The 21,359-nt window shown below is 35.5% G+C and overlaps 3 protein-coding genes across 3 annotated transcripts; 1 reads left to right on the top strand and 2 right to left on the bottom strand.

Annotated features, from left to right (window-relative positions):
- Window positions 1–1,976: 1,976 nt before the first annotated feature.
- On the bottom strand, window positions 1,977–4,145 carry LOC137735573 (elongator complex protein 6-like). The gene is made up of 5 exons (XM_068475002.1): window positions 3,851–4,145; window positions 3,581–3,650; window positions 2,984–3,180; window positions 2,741–2,887; window positions 1,977–2,310 (listed from the first exon to the last, which is right to left on the bottom strand). The coding sequence occupies exons 1-5, from the start codon at window positions 4,064–4,066 to the stop codon at window positions 2,188–2,190; spliced, it is 753 nt and encodes a 250-aa protein (XP_068331103.1). The 5' UTR covers window positions 4,067–4,145; the 3' UTR covers window positions 1,977–2,187.
- Window positions 4,146–5,825: 1,680 nt separating this feature from the next.
- On the top strand, window positions 5,826–9,097 carry LOC137735022 (probable serine/threonine-protein kinase PBL7). Its single transcript, XM_068474379.1, has 5 exons — window positions 5,826–5,969; window positions 6,731–6,921; window positions 7,367–7,556; window positions 7,861–8,252; window positions 8,483–9,097. Exons 1-5 carry the CDS (start codon window positions 5,870–5,872, stop codon window positions 8,768–8,770), a joined length of 1,161 nt encoding a protein of 386 aa, XP_068330480.1. The 5' UTR covers window positions 5,826–5,869; the 3' UTR covers window positions 8,771–9,097.
- Window positions 9,098–9,557: 460 nt separating this feature from the next.
- Window positions 9,558–16,843, bottom strand: LOC137735117 (uncharacterized). The gene is made up of 18 exons (XM_068474493.1): window positions 16,541–16,843; window positions 15,916–15,985; window positions 14,990–15,610; window positions 14,717–14,902; window positions 14,492–14,605; window positions 13,827–13,885; window positions 13,539–13,605; window positions 13,395–13,446; window positions 13,211–13,303; window positions 13,032–13,115; window positions 12,480–12,898; window positions 12,104–12,165; window positions 11,553–11,622; window positions 10,909–10,989; window positions 10,710–10,811; window positions 10,391–10,512; window positions 10,102–10,213; window positions 9,558–9,956 (listed from the first exon to the last, which is right to left on the bottom strand). The coding sequence occupies exons 1-18, from the start codon at window positions 16,594–16,596 to the stop codon at window positions 9,837–9,839; spliced, it is 2,490 nt and encodes an 829-aa protein (XP_068330594.1). The 5' UTR covers window positions 16,597–16,843; the 3' UTR covers window positions 9,558–9,836.
- Window positions 16,844–21,359: the final 4,516 nt, after the last annotated feature.

Below are 21,359 nucleotides of genomic sequence, written 5' to 3' on the forward strand. Positions count from 1 at the left end.
TAGCCACTTTGTTTCTCGATCCCTCATGCCCATCATAAATCCCCCTGTTCTCAACTGTCAACTGCAACCAAGTACAACAATCACGGTCATAACTCCTGTATCCGTGCAGCAGTGTAGGTATTATCGATAACTATTAGGATGAACCTTTTGTGAAGTAATAGAAGACTACAACCGTAACTAGCAAGTCACAAGCAGCAAGGTAGTAAGCAATACAAACGGAAATAGTATTTTTTTTTGGGAAGAAACATCAAATATGTGTCTGTTACATGAAGCACATAAAATTTTTTTCATAATTAGCTTGGATTTTTATCAATAATTGGTTTCTGAAACATTTTCGCTAAAAACGTTTTCAGATTTTAAAAAAAATACTTCCAAATGAATCCTGCAGTGTCAAACATATATACAAAGCCAAATTGCAAACCTGTTTCGAAAACTCATCTAAAATTCATAAATCCCATTTTTGCTTATGCAGTGGAAATAAATAAACAATTAATAATTAATGCAGAACGAACTGTAATTCATTAAAAATTTAAAATCGCGATCAAACCAATCATTCGAGTCCAAAACACGATGCTCATGATTTTGCGGTAAGAAAGTAGAAATATATGAAGTAGCAGCTTCATTCATTTTTCATGGTTTTACTTCAACGGAATGAAAAGCATATATAAATTTGATAGTTTTTAGTATAATGGCAGTAAAGATGTCTGAGAAATTGAATTTATCGACCCATCGCCGACTAAATTGTGGTGTGAGATATTAGAGTGAACTAAAATTGTTCGTTGGGAAAATTTGTTTGACTAGTTCGGCAAAATGCATCATGAAAATGACATAAGTTTCCATTTACCTCCTTTCATTTATTTCATGTTTCTTCTTCTTTTGACTCGAGTTTGCTGCTTTTCATGTTTCTTCTCCCTTTTGACTCGAGTTTGCTGGTTGTCAAGAACTTAATGAGTTCGACTTCAAACTCACTCATCGCCATTAATTTCCACCGTCAACCTTACAAAGACTAATGTGTTTTGTCTTTTATGATGTGTTTACGTAAGTGTAAAAAGAATTAAATCATAACTGAAAACTGTAATCATTCCAAATGTGTTTACCAACTTTTGAGAAATAAAAATACATATGGGACGCATCTAAAATAAAAAATAATATACCTGATTTTTCCAAAATCAGATTACCAAATAATATATAATATTTGGATTTTGCGAGAAAACCTCCAGAATCAGGTTTTTCTATCCAAAATATCCTTATTTATTCTCCCTCCCACCCCTGATTCAAGTGAGCACGAGAGAAGAGGAAGACTATGCAGACAAATTACATGCAAAATCCAAATTTGCAAACGAAAAACATTAACTTTGAATTCTTATATGAGAATCAAGAAACCCCACAAACAAAAAATGCAACAGAATTTCATTTACAATCATCCCCATTTCTCAAAATAGTGAACTAGGTGTGTAATCAAACTAGAATTTAAGAGGATTATAAAACAAATTATAGTAGTTCGGGATATTTCAGAAAAAAAATTGGCATGTTTCTCTTTTAATCATGTCTCCTTCTTATACGTAAAATGGGGAGGGGCAAACTCATCAACGTTCTGATATCTCCGCAAAATTAGAAGGTAAATTCAAATCACATTGCGACTGTATTTGTTTATGAAAAAGAAATGTTGGGATCCGACTGTCCTTCAGTTATAGAAAAGATAAAAAATAAAACAAAATTGGTTCCTGATGATAGGAGAGAAGCAGATTCATTTGATTCCGAACATGCATAGAGAAACACATTGGATGGCTCTGATGGTGGCTCGGTGCCTAACTGAACGCTACTGACTATCGACATTGTCAGTCAAACAGCCTCGCTACAGCATTCACCAACAATGCAATGGAAAACAATGTGCAAATCCTCAAAGAAGTTCGGTAGAGACAGTATCTATTGCTCCCTAAGCATGTGCTAGTTAATGATAAGAGTCACATTCACTACCTTTTTATTTCGGTTTCAGTACAAGTCAAGATGCAAACAAAAAATTTATAAGAAATCTAGCATTTTCATTATGATATTAGAATTCCAGCATTCATGTCGCTACAAGAGTCTCCACAGTAGTACAACCCCTACTTTGCCCCATCCCAAAGGATCCTCAATTGCTATATTCACCCACCCTTAATTTGAAATTCCTCAAAGCATATATGGTCCTCAAGTCCTGCTACCGGGATAGAAATATTCGACACTAATTTCCTTCACTTTGAATTGAAAATTAGCCACTTTGTTTCTCGATCCCTCATGCCCATCATAAATCCCCCTGTTCTCAACTGTCAACTGCAACCAAGTACAACAATCACGGTCATAACTCCTGTATCCGTGCAGCAGTGTAGGTATTATCGATAACTATTAGGATGAACCTTTTGTGAAGTAATAGAAGACTACAACCGTAACTAGCAAGTCACAAGCAGCAAGGTAGTAAGCAATACAAACGGAAATAGTTCTCACAATTTTTCAATTGTTAACACCGGTTTGTGAAGATCAGAGAACAAGGATCTCAACAAAAAGGACCATGACACAAGCAACTATCATATATATGAGCATAACATGGTTAACAAAGCTAAGCAAATTATCTGTTTTCAGAACAACCAAAGACCCAAGCAAGCAACCACAAATGAGAAGAGGGGACCAAACAAGAATGATGTGATAGGATATAATTCCTAGAACTCCCTATAAAGAGCGACTTAACATTTGTTCTAGCAAATACCTGCCCGTGCACATCTGAGGCTAAACCAGTGGCCAACGGTTCTGCCGTTATCAGAATGTCTGCTAGATACTCCATTTGTAAAATAAGGGTAGGCTTTGCCGTGCTTGAATAGATATCCTTGTGATTGAGCATGACTAAGGAACATCCCTGAGACAAGAAAAGGGAAATAACATAAATAACGGAACAAAAGGAATGGAAGCATGAAAAGCTAGGAAACTGAGACGGTTGCAACCAATGTCTTACGAATTCTGATATTAAAGTATGGCAGTAATGCAGAAAGTCTAGCACAAGATTTGTAGATCCCTTAGCAGCCACCTCCATGAGGGAAATATCGTCAATCATAACAGTGACACAGATGTTCTCTTGAGCTAAGGCACTTATAATCTTTTGGATTTTCCCATACAAAGACATTAGTCCACAATCACTGTTTTTTCCTTCGTCTGCATCACAATCGAATGAGATGATTTTCTTGTCATGAATTCAATGACACAAGGAAACCTGGTAATTCAGCAATTTCTGATAACCAATACTAACATTCTTACACTTTTCTCTTAACAAAACAAAGATTTATTAGCCGAAAATGGAACAATGGTTAACATCAGTCCTGCAGTAAATCCTACATTGTTTCAAACTACATTGATACAGCAACATAAAGAAGATTTTTATGTACCAGCAGGTCTCTTATATGAGGATCATTAACTAAATTTTAGCTACTCAGGACATGTAGATCGATAAGAACATTTCGGGGATAGCATTGGGTGGAAAATTAATTAGTAATTAAGAGTAACCCGGGGTGAGCCGGCAAACTTAGAAAAACCATTTTATACCTGATTTTCTCACCTGGGCAGTCCATAAGCATGTCAAGAAAAAAGAATCTATCATTGTCCCTCTGTGCAGCCAAATTGCAACCCTGTTTCAAAAAACACATCCGAAATTCACAAACCCCATTTTTATTATGTAATGGAAAATAATTTAACAATTACTAATCAATTTTAACCAAAAAAGAGAGTAAATTAACACATAAATTAGCAGCTAAACATGATACTATGAACTATTAATTAAAAATAAAAACTAAAGTTTAATCTTTTTCAGAGAGAGAGAGAGAGTTACAAGTCTTCGGAGGATGCGATCGTAGTGAGAGAAGGGGTGGGCGAAGGCGACAAAAACGACGGCGTTGGAGGTGGAGTGGGGAGGCTGAGAGAGAGAGCGCTTGAGAATGTGGTGGAGGACGAAAGCGGCGCTGGTGTCGACGCAGTCTTCGAGGAGCACAACGCGGCGACTGAGATTTCCTAGCGCTTCGTCCAATAAGCCTCCTCCTTGATCCATCTTCGTCTTTTCCTTCAAAGCACTGAGCTTTTAGGGTTTAGGGTTTCTGAATTTGTGATTTCAACGGTTTTAGGCCTTCTCAAACAGTGACTAGCCATTTCACCCGCGCTTTTTTTTTAGCAAAAAATAAATAAACCTATAATTTATAAAGTGAATTGTTATTGACATTTAAAAAATCTCATTTTACACTCTAAACTTTTTATATTGAGAAAAAAATACACGTAGAATGAGATTTTTGAAGTGTTAATAACACTTCCCTTTATAAAAGAGAAATAGTAAATAAATATAAAAACAAAAAGTTAATCCGAAAAATAAAAGATTCAAACTCAAACATCTTATTTAGCCAATACAATTGTATTCAATCACATAAACATTCATTTTCAAGTGCAAGTAGCTAAAAATTACGTGTCGCAATTGTTTGTTTAACTTATCTTAATCTTTTTTTGCTTACGGTACCACTCCAATTACAAATTTATAATTTATTCATCTCTTAACATTGATTTAGGGAAAATTACTCAAATTTACGTTATAGGAATCTAAATTCCAATGGAATAATAACTTCATACTCTTAACTCATTAACCAACTAATCTAATTTACATCTACAAATAGCATCGGTCCTTAACATATCAAATTTTATATTATTCAAATCATGAATCATGATGAAAAAAGTGGGTAAATAGTAGGGCTCACCGGCTGCCTAGATAGCCAACACCATCTTATGGTCCAAAAAGCAACGGATAATACCTAATCAATAGAAAATAAACAAGTTAATTAATACTTAAGTAATAATTCAATCATTACCAATTGCGTTATATGATTTACAAAACATGATTCAAATTGATTGTCTCCCTAACATTACCCTTGTACGAAACATAAGACGATAATTTTCACCTTTTCTTACTAATTTTTATAAAATACATATACACAAATTATAATTAAAAGGTAAATTTGATTAAGTATTATTCCTTTCAAATTACGACATGTTTGAACTTAAAAATTGCTCTTCCAAAGCATTGGTCCTGCCGCTAAAGTCATGTTGAAAATGATGTTTTTGAAACTGAAATTATTCTGCATTTTTGTAATTTTGTTTCAATATATTTTTTTATTTAATAGTATATTGCCATTCATATCTAGCTGTCCTTTGTACTTCTTTTTTTTTTTTTTTTCCTCTCAAGTGAAAGCCAATTATTGGGTTTTTTTTATATTTAATCATGAGGTGTTAACTACTAAGTATTAAAATTTAATGGTAATTTTTTTCACTTGTGAGTTCTAAATTTTAAGTTCAAATATAGTAAATTACAAATTCAATACTGACTTATTCCAAGATACGTATAAATGTATTTTTGTATATAAGATTGTGAAGCAATTTTTTTTAAGACAATCGTTTAAATTGTTAATCTAGTTGCAGGCGTAGACATAACTATACACCCAAATCCAAATCTCTCAACATTTCAAATAAATTTAATTATATTTCATCATTTAAAAAAATATATAAATCACTAATTTAGTTTGCCAGTGGATCACATTAGAATTATAATTTTAATCTTCATAGTTGTCAAATGTTATCAAGTTTTGGAGCAAAGTGATCACTTGAGCTAAGTCAAAGTAAAACAATGGAAATACAGAGACTCTGTGGGACACCATACAAATTTCAAAAGACTATAAGGACACCATTGCAAAAAAAGGGTTTTCGTGAATGAAAAGTATATAGTGGGAATGAACAGGGTCTGTCAGAATTTAACCAACTCTGCCTCTCAAGCAATACAAAGGTAAAAAACTCACTAAGAGGTGGAAGAGAAGCCATGAGTTGGTTCCTGTGTTCCGGCGAGTTAAGCAGTAAAGCTGCAAAGAAGAAGAAGATCAAGAAGAACAAGCCAGAAGATCAGATCTCATCAATTTCAGGTAACATTTCTGGAAACATTTTTTAAAGACATTATTTTTCAGAATTTTTTACTGTTTCGATGTTTGAAGATTTGAGCTTTGTGAACCAATTGTGTGCATTTTTTTTACTGCATTGATTTACTGTTGATGAATTCAGGAATCCCATGTTTGTAATTGGTTGAATCTTAATGTATGCGATCCCTTTGGAATGTTGACATTGTTGGGAATAATGTAGGTTTGTTGTCATGTGGTATTTGGCATTCTGGGTTTGATTTACTTTTGTATTTAGCGTTCACTGTTATTGGGTAAGAGTTACTTTCAATTTTTTACTATAAAGTTGTGTTCTTGACTGCACTGGGTTTTCTAATGTTGGTAACCATTTTGTTTAAACATCAAGAAGAACAACAAAGCCTTATCCTGCTAGTGGGGTCAGCTGTATGAATCCTAGAACGCCAATGCGCTCGGTTTTGTGCCAAACCATTTTGTTTAATCAAATCATTTTTTTTTAGAGTTAGAGAAATGGCTTAAATGTTTATGTTTTGATCAGGAAGAAAAACTGTAGAGAGAGAGAGAGAGAGAGAGTATGAATTTATGATAAGTTCACTCAGTTACTCGTTTGTCTCTTTCAAAACTCTCAATGAGGGTACTAGGTAATAGGAACTTTTTGGATTATTATGTAATTGTAGTTTCGTTTGAATTTATTATTAGTTTGAATTTAATAACACAGTGAACTGTTTATGTATTGTTGTTTACATATCCTTCCCATTTGTTCTTTTACTTAGAAAAACTGAAGGAAAATTCAGGACTGTCTGTAAAGGAGGCTTCTAAGGACGGAGGCTCTGGTCACATTGCAGCACATACATTTACATTTCGAGAATTGGCAGTGGCAACAAAGAACTTTCGAGCAGATTGTATTTTAGGTGAAGGAGGTTTTGGTCAAGTTTATAAGGGGCGCTTGGAGAGCACGAATCAGGTTCTTTCCAAAGCTTTGACCATCAACTCCATGAAAAATTGAACTACCTGTTTTTCCTTTTCTTTATGCCTTTCGTTTCCCATTCTCAACCTCACCTAAACTGTATTTCTTTCTGGCATTGTAAATTTTAAGTCTTAGAAATTAAAACTTATTCCATCTATGAACTTCCATATTTATGCTTTGATAAAGTAGAATGTTGCAAAAGATGACTGAATCTATATTGTTTGGTGAAAGAATATCATTTGATGTAAAACTGGAAAATTTTACGTGTGGCGCTAAGCCTAAATCTGGGGTGATCTCCAATTTAATGAGGTTCAATTCACTTCTATCATTGCAGGGGTGTACTTGTATCTACTGTCATTGGGATTTTTTCTGTCTGTCTTGTATCTTTGACTTCACATACTTGGCTTGTGGTAAGAGCTGAACCTCGTTTCTTTTGGTGTAGGTAGTGGCCATAAAGCAACTTGATTCCAATGGGCTTCAAGGGAACAGGGAATTCCTCGTCGAAGTATTAATGTTGAGCCTACTTCACCATCCCAATCTTGTGAACTTAGTAGGCTATTGTGCTGATGGGGATCAGAGGCTTTTGGTATACGAGTACATGCCATTGGGATCTTTGGAAGACCATCTGCACGGTATATACAACAGTAGCTGCATTAGATACTCTTTCTGTACTTATTGATAAATGGATGATGACATGATATAACTGGATGTTGCAATAGAAACAATACAATGCTATAGAAATCAGTACAATTTGACATTTTTAGGTCTATTTAAGAAATAGAAATCTTGCAAGCTCACAAGTTATTACCATGTTGTGGCATGTTCAATGTGTCAGAGGGCATATTGTGCGGTGCTTAAGCACCCATTTTCTTTTTCTGTCTACCTTTTATTCGGTATCTTTTAACATTGTTAATTTTATCTATCGCCATATGCCAGATCTACCGCCAGATGGAAAACATCTTGACTGGAACACGAGAATGAAAATAGCTGCTGGTGCTGCAAAAGGCTTGGAGCATTTGCACGTGAAAGCAAACCCTCCTGTTATTTATCGTGATCTTAAATGCTCAAACATTTTACTTGGGGAAGGGTACCATCCTAAGCTATCGGATTTTGGCTTGGCAAAGTTGGGTCCTGTGGGAGATAATACTCATGTTTCCACTAGGGTGATGGGAACCTATGGATATTGTGCCCCTGAATATGCAATGACTGGTCAGCTCACATTGAAATCAGATGTATACAGCTTTGGGGTTGTTCTTCTGGAAATCATTACCGGAAGAAAGGCAATTGACAATTCCAGGGCTGCTGGGGAACACAATTTGGTCACATGGGTAAGAGAGTTGTGTCTTCTTCTTTGCTTTGGTACATTTTATTCTCTGCTTATATAGAAATGTATGAGGGTTGCTCGAAACACTCAAATGAGTTTGGTATGAGGTAATACTTGCAAGTAACAGTTGCACTATTTTACGAGAGAAATCAACAATAGGAAGGACAATCTAGTTCTTGCTAAATGTCAGTCTCAACTCTTGTGAACTTTCTGCTCATAAACTCTTTGTCGCAGGCCCGCCCCTTGTTTAGAGATCGGAGGAAATTTTGGCAGATTGCTGATCCAATGCTCCAAGGTCAGTATCCGGTGAGGGGAATGTATCAAGCTCTTGCCGTTGCTGCAATGTGTGTCCAGGAACACCCTAATATGCGACCTGTCATAGCAGATGTGGTCACAGCCCTTAATTACCTTGCTTCCCAAAAGTATGATCCTGAAGCACGGCAATCACACAGCTCTCACACCGCATCGTCCACTCCTAGGTCTAGGAGGGAAGTTTTAAGTTCACAAGGGAAGACTTTATGATACAGTTTCATCTTCGGAAGCTTGTGATGAGAGCGAGATTGTTGTCACGACTATAGGCATCGCGTTGCTTTCGGTTTTTTTTTTTCCTTTCCATAAGGGGTTTTAGTTTTGATTCAAAGTCAGTTGTTTGGAGCTCAGTAATTTGTTGGCTGTAAATGTAATGGTGCCTGATTATCGGAATTTTGCTCACTCCGGTAGCAGGTGCAGTGGTCGCTCCCGCTTTTCCTGTTTTTCATTGCTTCCTCCTCCGCCCCTTTCTTTCAGTCGACTTATACAAGATTCTTTGATGTACGCATTGAGATTTTTGAGCCTATATATAAACTGGCCTCCCTATAGAATCATAGAAATATATCCAAATTATTTGATAGAATTTTTACAGATTTTGTGCGTGCATAGCCTCATCCTATGCAAGTGCATGTATCATTCACGGGTAGTGATTTTCACTTCCGTTGTCTCCTTCTGTACTCCTCGCTTTGTTCCTATTCCTCGATTTTTATTTATTTATCAAACCCAAGGGCTAAACAAAGAAAGTGCACAGGCGAAAAAGAAAAAAGAGAGTGCGGAAATCACTTTCCCTTCATTCATCTAAAAGCTTTGAGCCTTGAGTGGAAGTGTTTCTACTGGCTATCACAGAAACCACTCGACAAACTCAAAAGCAAAGAGAAAAATGACCCGACTTGGTGTGGTGTTAGTGTACCCAAAGAACGTTGGGTCGGAAGAGAAAATTGTTGGGTTTAAATAACATTTTAAAATCGAAAATTCATATAGATACAATACAAGGACCCCGTTGACACAAAAATCATACACTAAACGATATATCCATATTTTTTACATTTTCTTCCTCCTCCCTTACATTATTATTACCACTAATTAATGAACAATCAAACAATGAATCGATAAAATTGGTTGTCTATCAAAAAATTACAGACGAAAAAGGAAACCAAAACTATAGCTCCCTGGACCGACGGACACAGAATAGCATACTACCAAGGCTTTGCACATTTGAGTATTACTATCGGGCAGCGAAATCTATAGGGATATATCAGTACGGACTCTGCTCTGAGCCCTATTCTTTATCTTCCGCTTTAACGCCATTCGTCTCTTTTACTTCTGCTTCTGCGGTGGGGCTCTGTCCTTCACCGGTCGATTTGCCATCATTTGGCTCCTCACTGTTAGCAGGTTTTCCCTGGTGCATTCAATAGGTGATATTAACCGCATATGGTATGGAAACATACCAATGATCTTAGTCCAAACTCCAAAGACCTATCAATCGTATTCTCCCACTTTTTGTCACACAAAAGTTAGATTTCAAGGGTACAAGTAGAACTAACCTTGTTCCGGTCGCGCCAACCAAGGCCAAATGGTCGACCTAGCAAACTAATCCTTCTAGCAGGAATTTCTTGTGTCGGCTCTTGATTGCTTTGTACTGGTGAAGATACAGATCTGCACAACAACCTTTTACTTCAATTTCCAACTACCGAAATTTATAAAAACTTTCTTATTATCTCCGCCACAAATAAAGGAAGGACTAAATCAAGGTGGACATAACGAAACCAATAATAATAAAAGGTGATCGAGTAACTTTCAACAATGAATAAATAAGACTGCACAGACTGTTACCGTGGAGATTGTGTTTTAATTTGACCAGATTGGTATTGCAAAGTAGCCTCCAACATAGATTCTGCCATAACAGCTCTCTTCTCCATTTCCGCAAGCGCAGCAGCAGCCTCTTCATACTTCTCCTGCAAGAATGTGTTTACAACATATAAAATAAGAACAAAAAATATTGACCAGAAAATTTTTCACTCTGCTGTCGGAGAAAAGTTTGGTAAAACTACATGCGTTAAATTAGCAAACTAAAATCATACATGTGGTTCTAACATAATAGTTTTTCATTATTACATTAGAGAACAAGTCGTATATAGTTTATCTATGCAACCTGAAGCACTTGAGCAGCATATCTCTGTGCTTCTGCATCTTGCTCAGAAAATCTGCGGGCATCTTCTGTTAGTCTCTGCTCTTGTTCTACTCGCATTAAGACCTGTAAGATAGCAAGTGATCTTTCAATTTTGCTCACAAACCCAGAACCAGTATGGAAAAAACAGAACTCCGAAGGACAAAGGATGACAAGAAAAAACCTGGAGCATGACACTCTCCTGTTCCTGCTTATCAGAAAGGGCTCGGCGAAGTTCAGCAACCTCTTGCTCTAATTGCTCAACCTGACATAGCAAGAGAGACTGTGTGAAGTATATTTACTGGTAACTTTTCAAGTACAAGGACAAATAAACGGGAATTCCACACTAGAAACAAAAATGTGTAGTTGATGCTAGAGTAAGCGAAAGACCTGATTTGAGATCATATTAGCTACTCAATTTCATCCTCATAATTAAAATGATTTGTTTCCCTAATATTAGATATAGCAAGAAATAAACAAGTTCTGCAGTAACATATCCAAAATTATTCACCAAGGAAAGTGGGTTCGAGCATGTTCTATTTACATCCACACAGAAACTGCAAGAGTACATCTACACGCATGAGATCAAAATTCAAAACTACCAGAAAAGATATAAACAAATATGAAGGAAAGAAAGCATGCATGATAAAGAAGATACTACAAACTAACAATAACAGAATGAAAATCAAAAAGCTAAATAGAAAAACATCCACTTTCAAGAAATGATGATCCACAGTGAATAAGCCAGATTCACAAAAGAAATAGTAACTACAAAACCATCTCTTTCATTGAACAAAGCTGGCATGTATACAAGTTTCCTGGATGTACCTTGGCACTCAATTGCCGACGATTATCTTGCTTGACCATCTCCATCAATGCTGTCTCCAACTCCTCAGCTCTGAAAAAAGTTAGGAAAGACAGAATATCAACATCACTTCACAATAATAATAAACGGTAGGAAAGACAGAACATCAACTCCTGTTGTTCATAATGCAGGACAACACAGCTCAACTCACAACTCTTCCCAGATGGTCTCTAGAAGGCTTACAATGAATGGTCATAGTAGTGTTTGCGGAAACCATCATACCCTGGTTGGCCTTGAACACTACAATGAATGATAGTATAGTGTTTGACCCCCAAATCCTAGTTGGCCTTGAACTGTAAACATTAATACCTACTATGAAATAATTATTAAGCTGAATTATTATCGAAATTTACTTGGCTTAAAATGAGCTATTTTTTAAAGTATGTAACCAATGCATCGAGGACATCTTATATTGGCATCCAACATATCAAAAAGAAATATTCTGTTTAGTGAATATAGGTTTTACAAGGAAAAAACAAACAATAACCACTAACAAGATAAAGAGAATATGAACCTGAGTTCAGCAGATCTTTTCTCCTCCAGCAGCTTGCATAATTCAACCTTCAACCATACGACCTGCACAAAGATTTCAAAGTTTGATTATGAGGAAAATATTTCAATAAATAGCCAAAAAAAACTATAAGAACAAAGACGAAATACATGAGTAACACAACAATTATGCAGGAATGTGTTCTTTTCTTTTGTATTTAATGCAGATCAAGTGACAACCCATACACAGGTCTAAACAATGGACATAAGATGTAGATATCAGCAGCACAAAGGTCAAACAAATAAGCTGAAAAAATGGCAGAACAAAATGCACTACACTACTATGCCAAACAAAAGAAGATTGTAAAGAGGGTGTGGTGGGGTTTAAAAAAAATAGCAACCTGCTCTTGAGGATCTGGAACAGAATCTACTTCCCCATTTCCAGTCAGGCTAATTAGAATTTCATCTGCATTAGAGAACCCAGACTCTGAACGAGATAAATCACCATTTGTCTGTGTATTTCGCTCTGCTTTCTTTGTCTCTATTATCAATGATTTAGGATCTTGCTTAAAATTATATAGCTTCGATGCTAGACCCTGAGAATCTTTCCAAGCCCGAAGTCCCTTCGATCTTTCTTCAATAGCGACAATTACAGCTGGCCGATGTTTATTTCTCAACTCTTGTAATCTAGTTTCATTTACATTTTGGTAACCCATGCAAGCTGTCAATACCAGTTGACTGCTATCAAATGTAGAGCCAGCAAGTGATTGCAGAAGAGTAACTGCATCTCCAGCATCCTTGGTAGTAACTAGCGCAGGGCCTACACGTAACTGAGCCAAATTAAGTTTCATAAACCAGAGAAGCCTACAGGCCACATAATACTACATTCATGTTTATAAAATTAAAAAATAAAATAAAAATAAAAGGAAAAATAAATTTGATTTACCCAGTACCATATAACTCCATCAAAGCAAGTGCTGTCCTGAATAGCATCACGCGGTTCCCTTCAAAAAGAAGAACGTCCCAGACTCGAAGAACTGAATTAGAAAACAATCATATTAGAGGTAGGCTATAAGAAGTACCTATAACAGAAATGTTACTTTTAATTACAAAGACACATATAAAACCTGACCACTTTCCCATGGAAGCATGTTCATGAAAATGGTAAGGAACCATGGTCCGGTAACCCATGCCACCTGCACTCCCAGGTAATCTAGATGGTTGACTGCAACGTGATTAAAGGTGACATTAAGTGATCACCTAACAAATATATCAAACAAAGAGAAGATATAATGTGTACATAATAATATACAAACCCAATTTAGGAAATCTCTCATGCACCAACTCCTCAAAAACAAGCTGATCCACCTGATAAAATACAGACCCTCAGAACATGTTTAAATGCCAACCATCTGCAGTTATAAATTAACAACATAGTTTTCTCAGTTTCGTTAATTTACCTGAGATTCTATCATTTCCTCTGAGTAATAGCCATCAAAATAATCATCTAAGAGTCCCATCAAAGCCCTGAAAGTTTTTCCAATTTTGTAATTACACAAAGCCAAACAAGTGTATCACTTCAAATGGCAACAAAAACTTCTAAATTTCAAGGACAATTGTTATTCCTTTCAAAACTGATCTCTGTTTTCTTCATGCTAGGCCTCCAAAATTAAGTCAAGTAGTGACAAATAAAGGTGATTATCCTTATGTGGAAGTTAACAAGCAGTGAATCAAGTTTCAGATCTTACCAAAAGGCATTTTCTTCAGGCATGAGAAGTAGTAATAAGCCGGCAAAAAAATTCATGGCCTGCATGTAAATTAAGTCCAACAAGCATTAAAGTCGGTTAGACGTGAAACAAAGAAAATAATTGATAATATTGGCTAAATTTAAAAAGATCGAATAAACACAAATTTGAAATTGTTTATAGAGGAGCAGCACAAGAAGCTAATTTGACGCATTACAATCACTCAAAATTATTGAAGGGGTTCAGTTACAGCTCCATCTAAGTCACATCCAAAACCCTCGGCAATATGCAGACTTAATGTGACTAATAATCTAGACATTTAGAAGTCAATATATGGCTAAAGTTCTATGTGGATCACAAATTAATACTATAGCCTTTAAGGCCTACAACGGCCAGATCATGTATTCATCAAAACTACTCCCTTTGCAATAAACTTGTAAACTTATAAAAAAAACATAACCTATTCGTAAGATGTTATTCATAGATACATAAATCAAACTCACGAGCAGTACATTCTCGGTATAATTGTATAAATAATCACAAAAAGTGTCAGTTCTTGGGAAAAAAAATTACTATTTTCATCCTCAAATCTCACAGCCAATTACAGTAATGGTATCTTTACAACTTAGCAGTTACCTGAGCATAGAACATGTTCCGGAACCAATTACCTGACAGTACCCAACAGTGGGATTGTGTCGTGCATATGCGGTAAGCAAACGCCTCAAAGCATTTCTACCATCTACATCAAGAGCAGGGTGACCAGGAAATGTTCGAGGTAGATCCTGCAAACAAGATCATTGCCAATAAGTTAACAACTTCATTTGATTATTCTTTTTAAATAAAGGTGTAGTCATACTGAAGACAGAAGCTTTTTAAATAAAGTAGCGGACAACCTTCTCAATCTGCCCTTTCCATTTTTCAGGTACAGATACAGGATCTCTTGCTGACAATTTGCTATTACTGTCTAATTCCGAGCTATGTTTTTCCACATCACTACCAGCATTAGTTTCAGAAGCTAGCAGATCCTGGTAATAGTTATCCACACGCCGTGCCTTCACACCCACAAAGGCTTGCCAAAGCTGAAAGTTGAAGTAAGCAATCATCAAGTTTACTCATTATAATGAAATTTGTGAAATAAAAAAGAGATAAAAGAAATAGATATGCACCTCTCCCCTGAGAGCCATTGGCACTCCACCACGAACAAGAACCTCCAATTCTTCTTTCCAAGGAAATAAAGATTCAGAATCAACCGTGTCAGAAGCAACACCGGTTGCAGACGCACTCTGACTGTCACTCGAAGGGACATCTTGAACTGGGTCTGACCTTTCCACGTCATAAAACACATCCTCAGAGTCCTCCTCAGATGCTCCTTTTGGGGATCTAGCCTCTTCAATAGAAGTAAGTGGCTTCCCAGTTCCTGTGTCCTGCTCATGCTTTGATATACTCTTCTTCTTCTTTACACGAATACTCATCAAACTCTCAATGGCATGAAGGGAAGGTCTAATCTCATTCCATATTTGAATCCCATGAGCTTTTTTGTCGTTATCTGCCAGTTCCTCCTTGTCATTATCGTTTTTGGTTGGAGAATCAGAACCCGTCTTCTGGGCACTTAAATCATCGTCATCACCACCCTTCTCCAATTTGGAGCCTAGTTCTTTCTCTGAGGCTTCTACAAGCGAGGTCTGGTTATCCTGTCCCTTTGATAATCCATCAACGGGCAATTCAGTAGACTCTGCTTGTAGTTCCAGGAAAGACTTCCACCTTTCTGATCTTTCCTCCTCTTCTTCCTGAAACGCAAGTATATTACATAGAGTACAACATCATTTGGACAAATAATTTTTCATGATGTTCTAGAACACGCTAGAATCTACATCTACACTGATTTTTTTTTCGTGATTTTTGTTAAATACGTATTTGCGGGCAATGCCTAACATATGCTTTTTACTTTATTCGCTAAACATTTAAGAGTTCAAGAAACTAAGAGAACAAAATCGTAAAATATGATTTTCGTTCTCTTTTCCATGACCATCAATCTTTATTGAAACCAAACCGAAACATGTTAAGATAGAAGAAAACGAAAGAAGAACAAAACCTTGTAGATACTGGCATATTCTCGGTATCGTTGTACATGCTGAGGTCTCACAGCAAATCCATAAGCATCCCTGTCCAAACACCAATGCCCGTTCATTCGAAATCTCTACCGATATAGAAATCTTCTTTTACAAACAACAAAATTATCTAACCTCAAACATTACAACAGCTCCAATAACAAGATCATAATAATCACTTCACAATCATATGGCAATGCAAACAGCCCAATTATGAATACCATTCCAATCCAAATCATAAAACACCAGAAAATCCGAGCACGAATGTGCTACGCCTCGAGTCTCGATCCCGGACTCAGGCTCGACAATTCTAGTTCCCGGAGCACTCGGCATTGCCTCAGCTCAGTCGCAATAAATTATACTACAAATCACACCACATTTCACACTAAACAATCGAAAATCAACCCCCTCAATGCACATTCACGGTCATATAATCATACAAATCCAACCAAATCACACACTAATCAACATCCAACGGTTAGGATCTTAAATCACAATCAACTCATTTCTGCGAATTCAGCGCGAAGGAAGCAAATGATGAAGATTACAAAAAACCCAGGGGGACGCGTGGCGGGAAAGGAGGGGGTAGCACGGAAGAAGAAGCGTTACCTCTTGTGCTCGTAGGCGACGAACGGGTTGAGCGAGACTTTGGTGGCGGATTTCATTTGGATCGGGTCCGACGGCGCGGAGAGATCGGGTTTCGGCTCCGCGGCTGGCCCTGGATTTTCTGCAACTGAATTTTCAACTCAGCGTCTGTGCGTGCGTGGGAGAGAGAGAGAAAGAGAGAGAGAGGTGGGGAGGAGAGAGAGAGAGAGAGAGAGAGAGAGAGAGAGAGAGAGAGAGAGGGGCACATGCACTGAGGGGCGAGATTGCCGTCACATTTATTATATGTGCGCCATGTCTCTAACACGCGCTTCGAGATGAGGGAGACGATCTTATTTTCTGCGGAAGCAAGAGTAAAATAGAAAATTCAAATTTTATTTTACTAAATGGTTGGTTTTTTTGTTGGATTTTTTATTGAAATGGTTTGACTTTTCATTGAGAAATAAAAATTTGATAAATCTTTTTTTTTTTGTGTGTTGGCACCATTGCATTTTTATAATAGTGAATTAAATAGTTAGTTATTTGTCTAAAAAAATTAAATAGTTAGTTATGACAAAAAGAAAAATTGGTGAAGATTAAACGCACACCACGATGCATAAATATAATTGTTTTTCGTCACAAATGTCGTCAACATCATTGCATTAGTATAGTAATCCATGTGTTAAATTGTGTGGACAACATGATTGATAATGTCATGAATATGTGGTATAGTAAAAGTTTTTCACCATTTGAGAGAATACATATGTAAATACACATGTTAGAACATGAGTGGATCAATAAAGTTATTTGACATGTCGATCATATAAAAAAAAATAACTCAAAAAATAAAGAATATTTATTGAAACCTTGACGTAAATGTGGGAGCATCATGGTTAAAGACTTCAATAGAAAGAGGAATAAATTTATTAAGGATTTGGGATGATTGGATTCACTTCTTTAATGTACATCAATGTTTAAAAACAGTTTTGAAAATGGTGTTGAATTGTTTACCTAATTTTCTTGTTTTTCTTAAAAATTTAATCCTAGAAATTAAGTATGATGTTATGCTAGGAAACAGTAAAGAAATTTGATTGTTTAGAGCATCTCTAATGGATTGTGCAAAATGCCTTAACTGAGCATTTTACATTTTTTGTTGGCCGAAAAACTCTTCAGTTCGAGAGATGTAAAACACTCATCTTGGCCTAAAAACGTAAATAAAAATGCAATTTTACATTTTTTGGATGCAAACCCAGCCAATTAAAGAGAAAAAGATAAATGAGATTACAAATTTGCATCTCTCTCATTACAGTAAAACTAAATTAAAATTTACAAATCTTGAAAACGTAAAATGTAAATGAGTAATCCAAATGTGACTTTTACATCTCAATTTTGCATATTTCCATTAGAGATAGCCCTTACCTTATTATTCCATGTGTTTCCCTTGTTTCAAAAGTTCATGTTTTAGAAAATGGAAAATTATTTTGTTACCTTATTGGTTCTTCAAATTAGTTGACTTGTAGCTTTAGACTCATTCCATTTAATTGTGTTTTTTTTTTTCACTGAAAAACTGAGTTAGTTCAGCTAAGTTTTTAATAATAATTTTTCAATTTGCAATATAACCGTACTAGTTTTAAAAATAACATCATCCACCCCACTCCACCACTTCACCTTCAATTTCCACCACGCCACCTCCATCACCTCCATCACCATCGTAGCCACAACCATCATCACATATAATTCGGAGTGGTGGAAACTTAAATAATTTATTCTCAAACAAAAACTAGTAATCTCTTATTTCCTTTTCGTTTGGGTCAGATGAAAAAAAAAAAAGTAAAAAAAAAAAAAAAAAAAATTATTGGTGCGCACAATATGAGTAAACCACCAAGGCGCCAAACATGGAGGCCCAATATCATCATTCGCACTTCGTATCCATATGCAATGTGAGTAGCGTATGCATCTCAACTAAAGTTTTACCTTTGTTCCTCGAAAACAAAATTTACCCTTTTTTGCCTTTACAAAAAAGGGATCTGAGGGATCTGAGGGCTTAATTTATTTACCTCACTCACAATTTAGCAAAGTGGGTGTAATTGTTTGATTTTTGTAATTAATTTGATTTAAATTTTTAACTCAGTTAACTGGCGAGGCTGTGTGCTTCTCCTGTCGGCAGGTGAGCCTTCTGTCTAACGGACCTTTTTCTCGTAAATGCCAAACTTCCCTTATTATTTTGATTTGATCAACAGAGTTTGTGTCGGTGCAAGACAACAAATTGAGTTCCCTTTATGCATGGACCTCTGAAATTTGAAACATTTTGTTCTTATGTAGATATTTGTTGTAGTAATATTTTTGCAACTACTCCAATGATCTTGAAGTAACCAGTTTTCATCACTTCTGGGAGGAATTCGGATCCTCTTTGTGAGGATTGCAGAGATCTATAAATTATGTTCGTTTATCGTGAATCGTGTCCTTTCATCGTACATTGTAAGGTCATAAATTATTTTAAATATTTTTATTTAAAATAAATACAAACAATACCTGACAAAAACTGACCGCACAATTCACGGATCCACAATATCTTCACCAAAAGGATCCGGAGAGGATCCTGTTGGTTTTTGGAGTACTAACAACTATATAGTATTAACACGTATTTGACCATTAAATTTGATTAAAAAGTTTTCCGTCAATCAACTAAGCAGGAATAAGTATGACAGTCAAATATAAATTGGTGCTAAGCGCATGTAGGAGTAGTTCTAAATTTTGTTTGAATAATTTTGTTTGTGAAGATCGGCTTGAGCCTTGACATGTCCGACTGATAGTTGCTTGATTTTGTTTGAGTTCCGTTTTCAACCAAAAACCAGCTGAAAATCTGTTTATTTATTTTCTAATAAAGCTTAAAGTCCAGGCGAAATTAAATATTTATTCTGCTTTCAAATGAAGCTAACTTAATCAAATTCTGTTATGATGGAGGTGTCCATACATCGACCCTTAACCGAAACATGAACTGTGTTTAAGGCTTAAGATTAGCAACTGTGTCAAACTGTATTGGGAGAAATATATTGGCATCATGTCATACTCTTACTACATTTTGCATACCGTGTATATATCACCTCTCTTTAATTATAGAATATTAACTACTGTGACGATCCTCTGTTGTCCATGCTATGAATGACGGTTGCTGGTCACAATCTCGTCTTACTAATAAGTAATAACACTATATTTATTAGAGATAGGATACAAATGTAGTATATAAAGTGTAATAAGTATAGAGGCTTCACTTTCCTCCTATTTTCCCATGAAAAAAAAATAAGGCAACACTGTCCCCCAAACCAAATATAGCCTTTGAAATTTTTATCCTCACTGAATAGAATCAGATTTTCTCGTTTTTGATTAAAATGATAGTGGAAGAATATTATATTTTTAAGATAATTAAATTGCGGGAGTATTATCTATACACCTCTTTTTATCTTTCATGCCCTTATTAATTTTTATCCTCTAATCGACTGTAAAAATTAAAAGATGTGTGTAACAAAATAAAAAAGAATATACCGGTAGCACCTCCCTAAAGTTAAAGCTCGTTTGGATGTGCTTTTGAAAGGACTGAAAGAGTTTTTGGTAAAAATGTTTTTAAAATCAATCATTAGTAAAGATGCAAGTAAATCCTTAAAAAGCAGTTAAAGTGTTTTTGAAACCCAAAAATATTTTTTCTAAAATCGCTTTCAGTCATTTTAAAAGCACATCCAATCAAGCTATTAATCATTTAAATTTTCTCTTGTTAGAGGATCAACAACTATTGGGCTTTAAAAATCAAGATGAGTGGGATTTGGGGGGCCCAATGAGCTAAGATGGAACCGAACATCTGTGTTTTTAATATTTTTAGATATATACCTTCATTTTTAAAAATGGAAGTGTTATTGACACTACAAAAATTTCATTCTACACTCCTCACAAGCGTATTTTTGTTTCCAAATATAGAAAGTTTGGAGTGTAGAATGAGATTTTTGGAGTGCCAATAACAATTTCCTTTAAGAAAAATAGCTAAAAACATTAAAACAATATCAACTTTTATTAAGGAATATTTTTTATTACAAATCTAAACCAAGAGTATGGGGATGTTTTGAACCGGAATGCAATAGTTTGAAGAGGAATGCGTTAATCACCGTGACTATCCACTATTTGTAATTAAGGAATAATTATATCTATAAAACAATGGAGTGAAGCACAAAGTCTATGTCATATGAACTTATACACTTTTTCAATTTGTCATATGAACTAAAACTTCAAGCAAATTGTCATACCAACTTTTCGAAGTCATTAATTTGTCATCTCACCCTAGCTACGTAAAGTTTTGCATACAAAATAAGTCATGACTTACGTTCAAGGTTATTCCGGACATTTCAACATTTTACTCCCCATAAATAATTATAGGGTTTCTCAAAAGATACAAAAAAATGGTTGATCTAGTATAACGTATACAAGGATTTTTCGTTCGAAAGAGAGGAACGACACCCACTCGATTCGATGTGTTTCGAAGTGACGATGACTAAAAAATATAATCATTGGGGACCCTCCAATGTATGGTAAAGTTGGATGATATTCTTTATATTTAAATGTCCAAAATAATCCTAAACGCAAATCATGTGACTTATTTTGAATGAAAAATAACAGAGTTAGGGTGAGATGACTAATTAACAATTTAAGAAAGTTAATATGACAAATCGCTTAAAACTTTAGTTCATACGACAAATTGAAAATGTGTATAAGTTTATATGATCTTTCAGGAAAAAAAAATCCCTCAGACATGATCCATGTGGAATATATGTATATAAATTATAATAGCATGATCATTTTA

This window comes from Pyrus communis, chromosome 5 (genome assembly GCF_963583255.1).
Source record: "Pyrus communis chromosome 5, drPyrComm1.1, whole genome shotgun sequence".
Taxonomy (NCBI): domain Eukaryota; kingdom Viridiplantae; phylum Streptophyta; class Magnoliopsida; order Rosales; family Rosaceae; genus Pyrus; species Pyrus communis.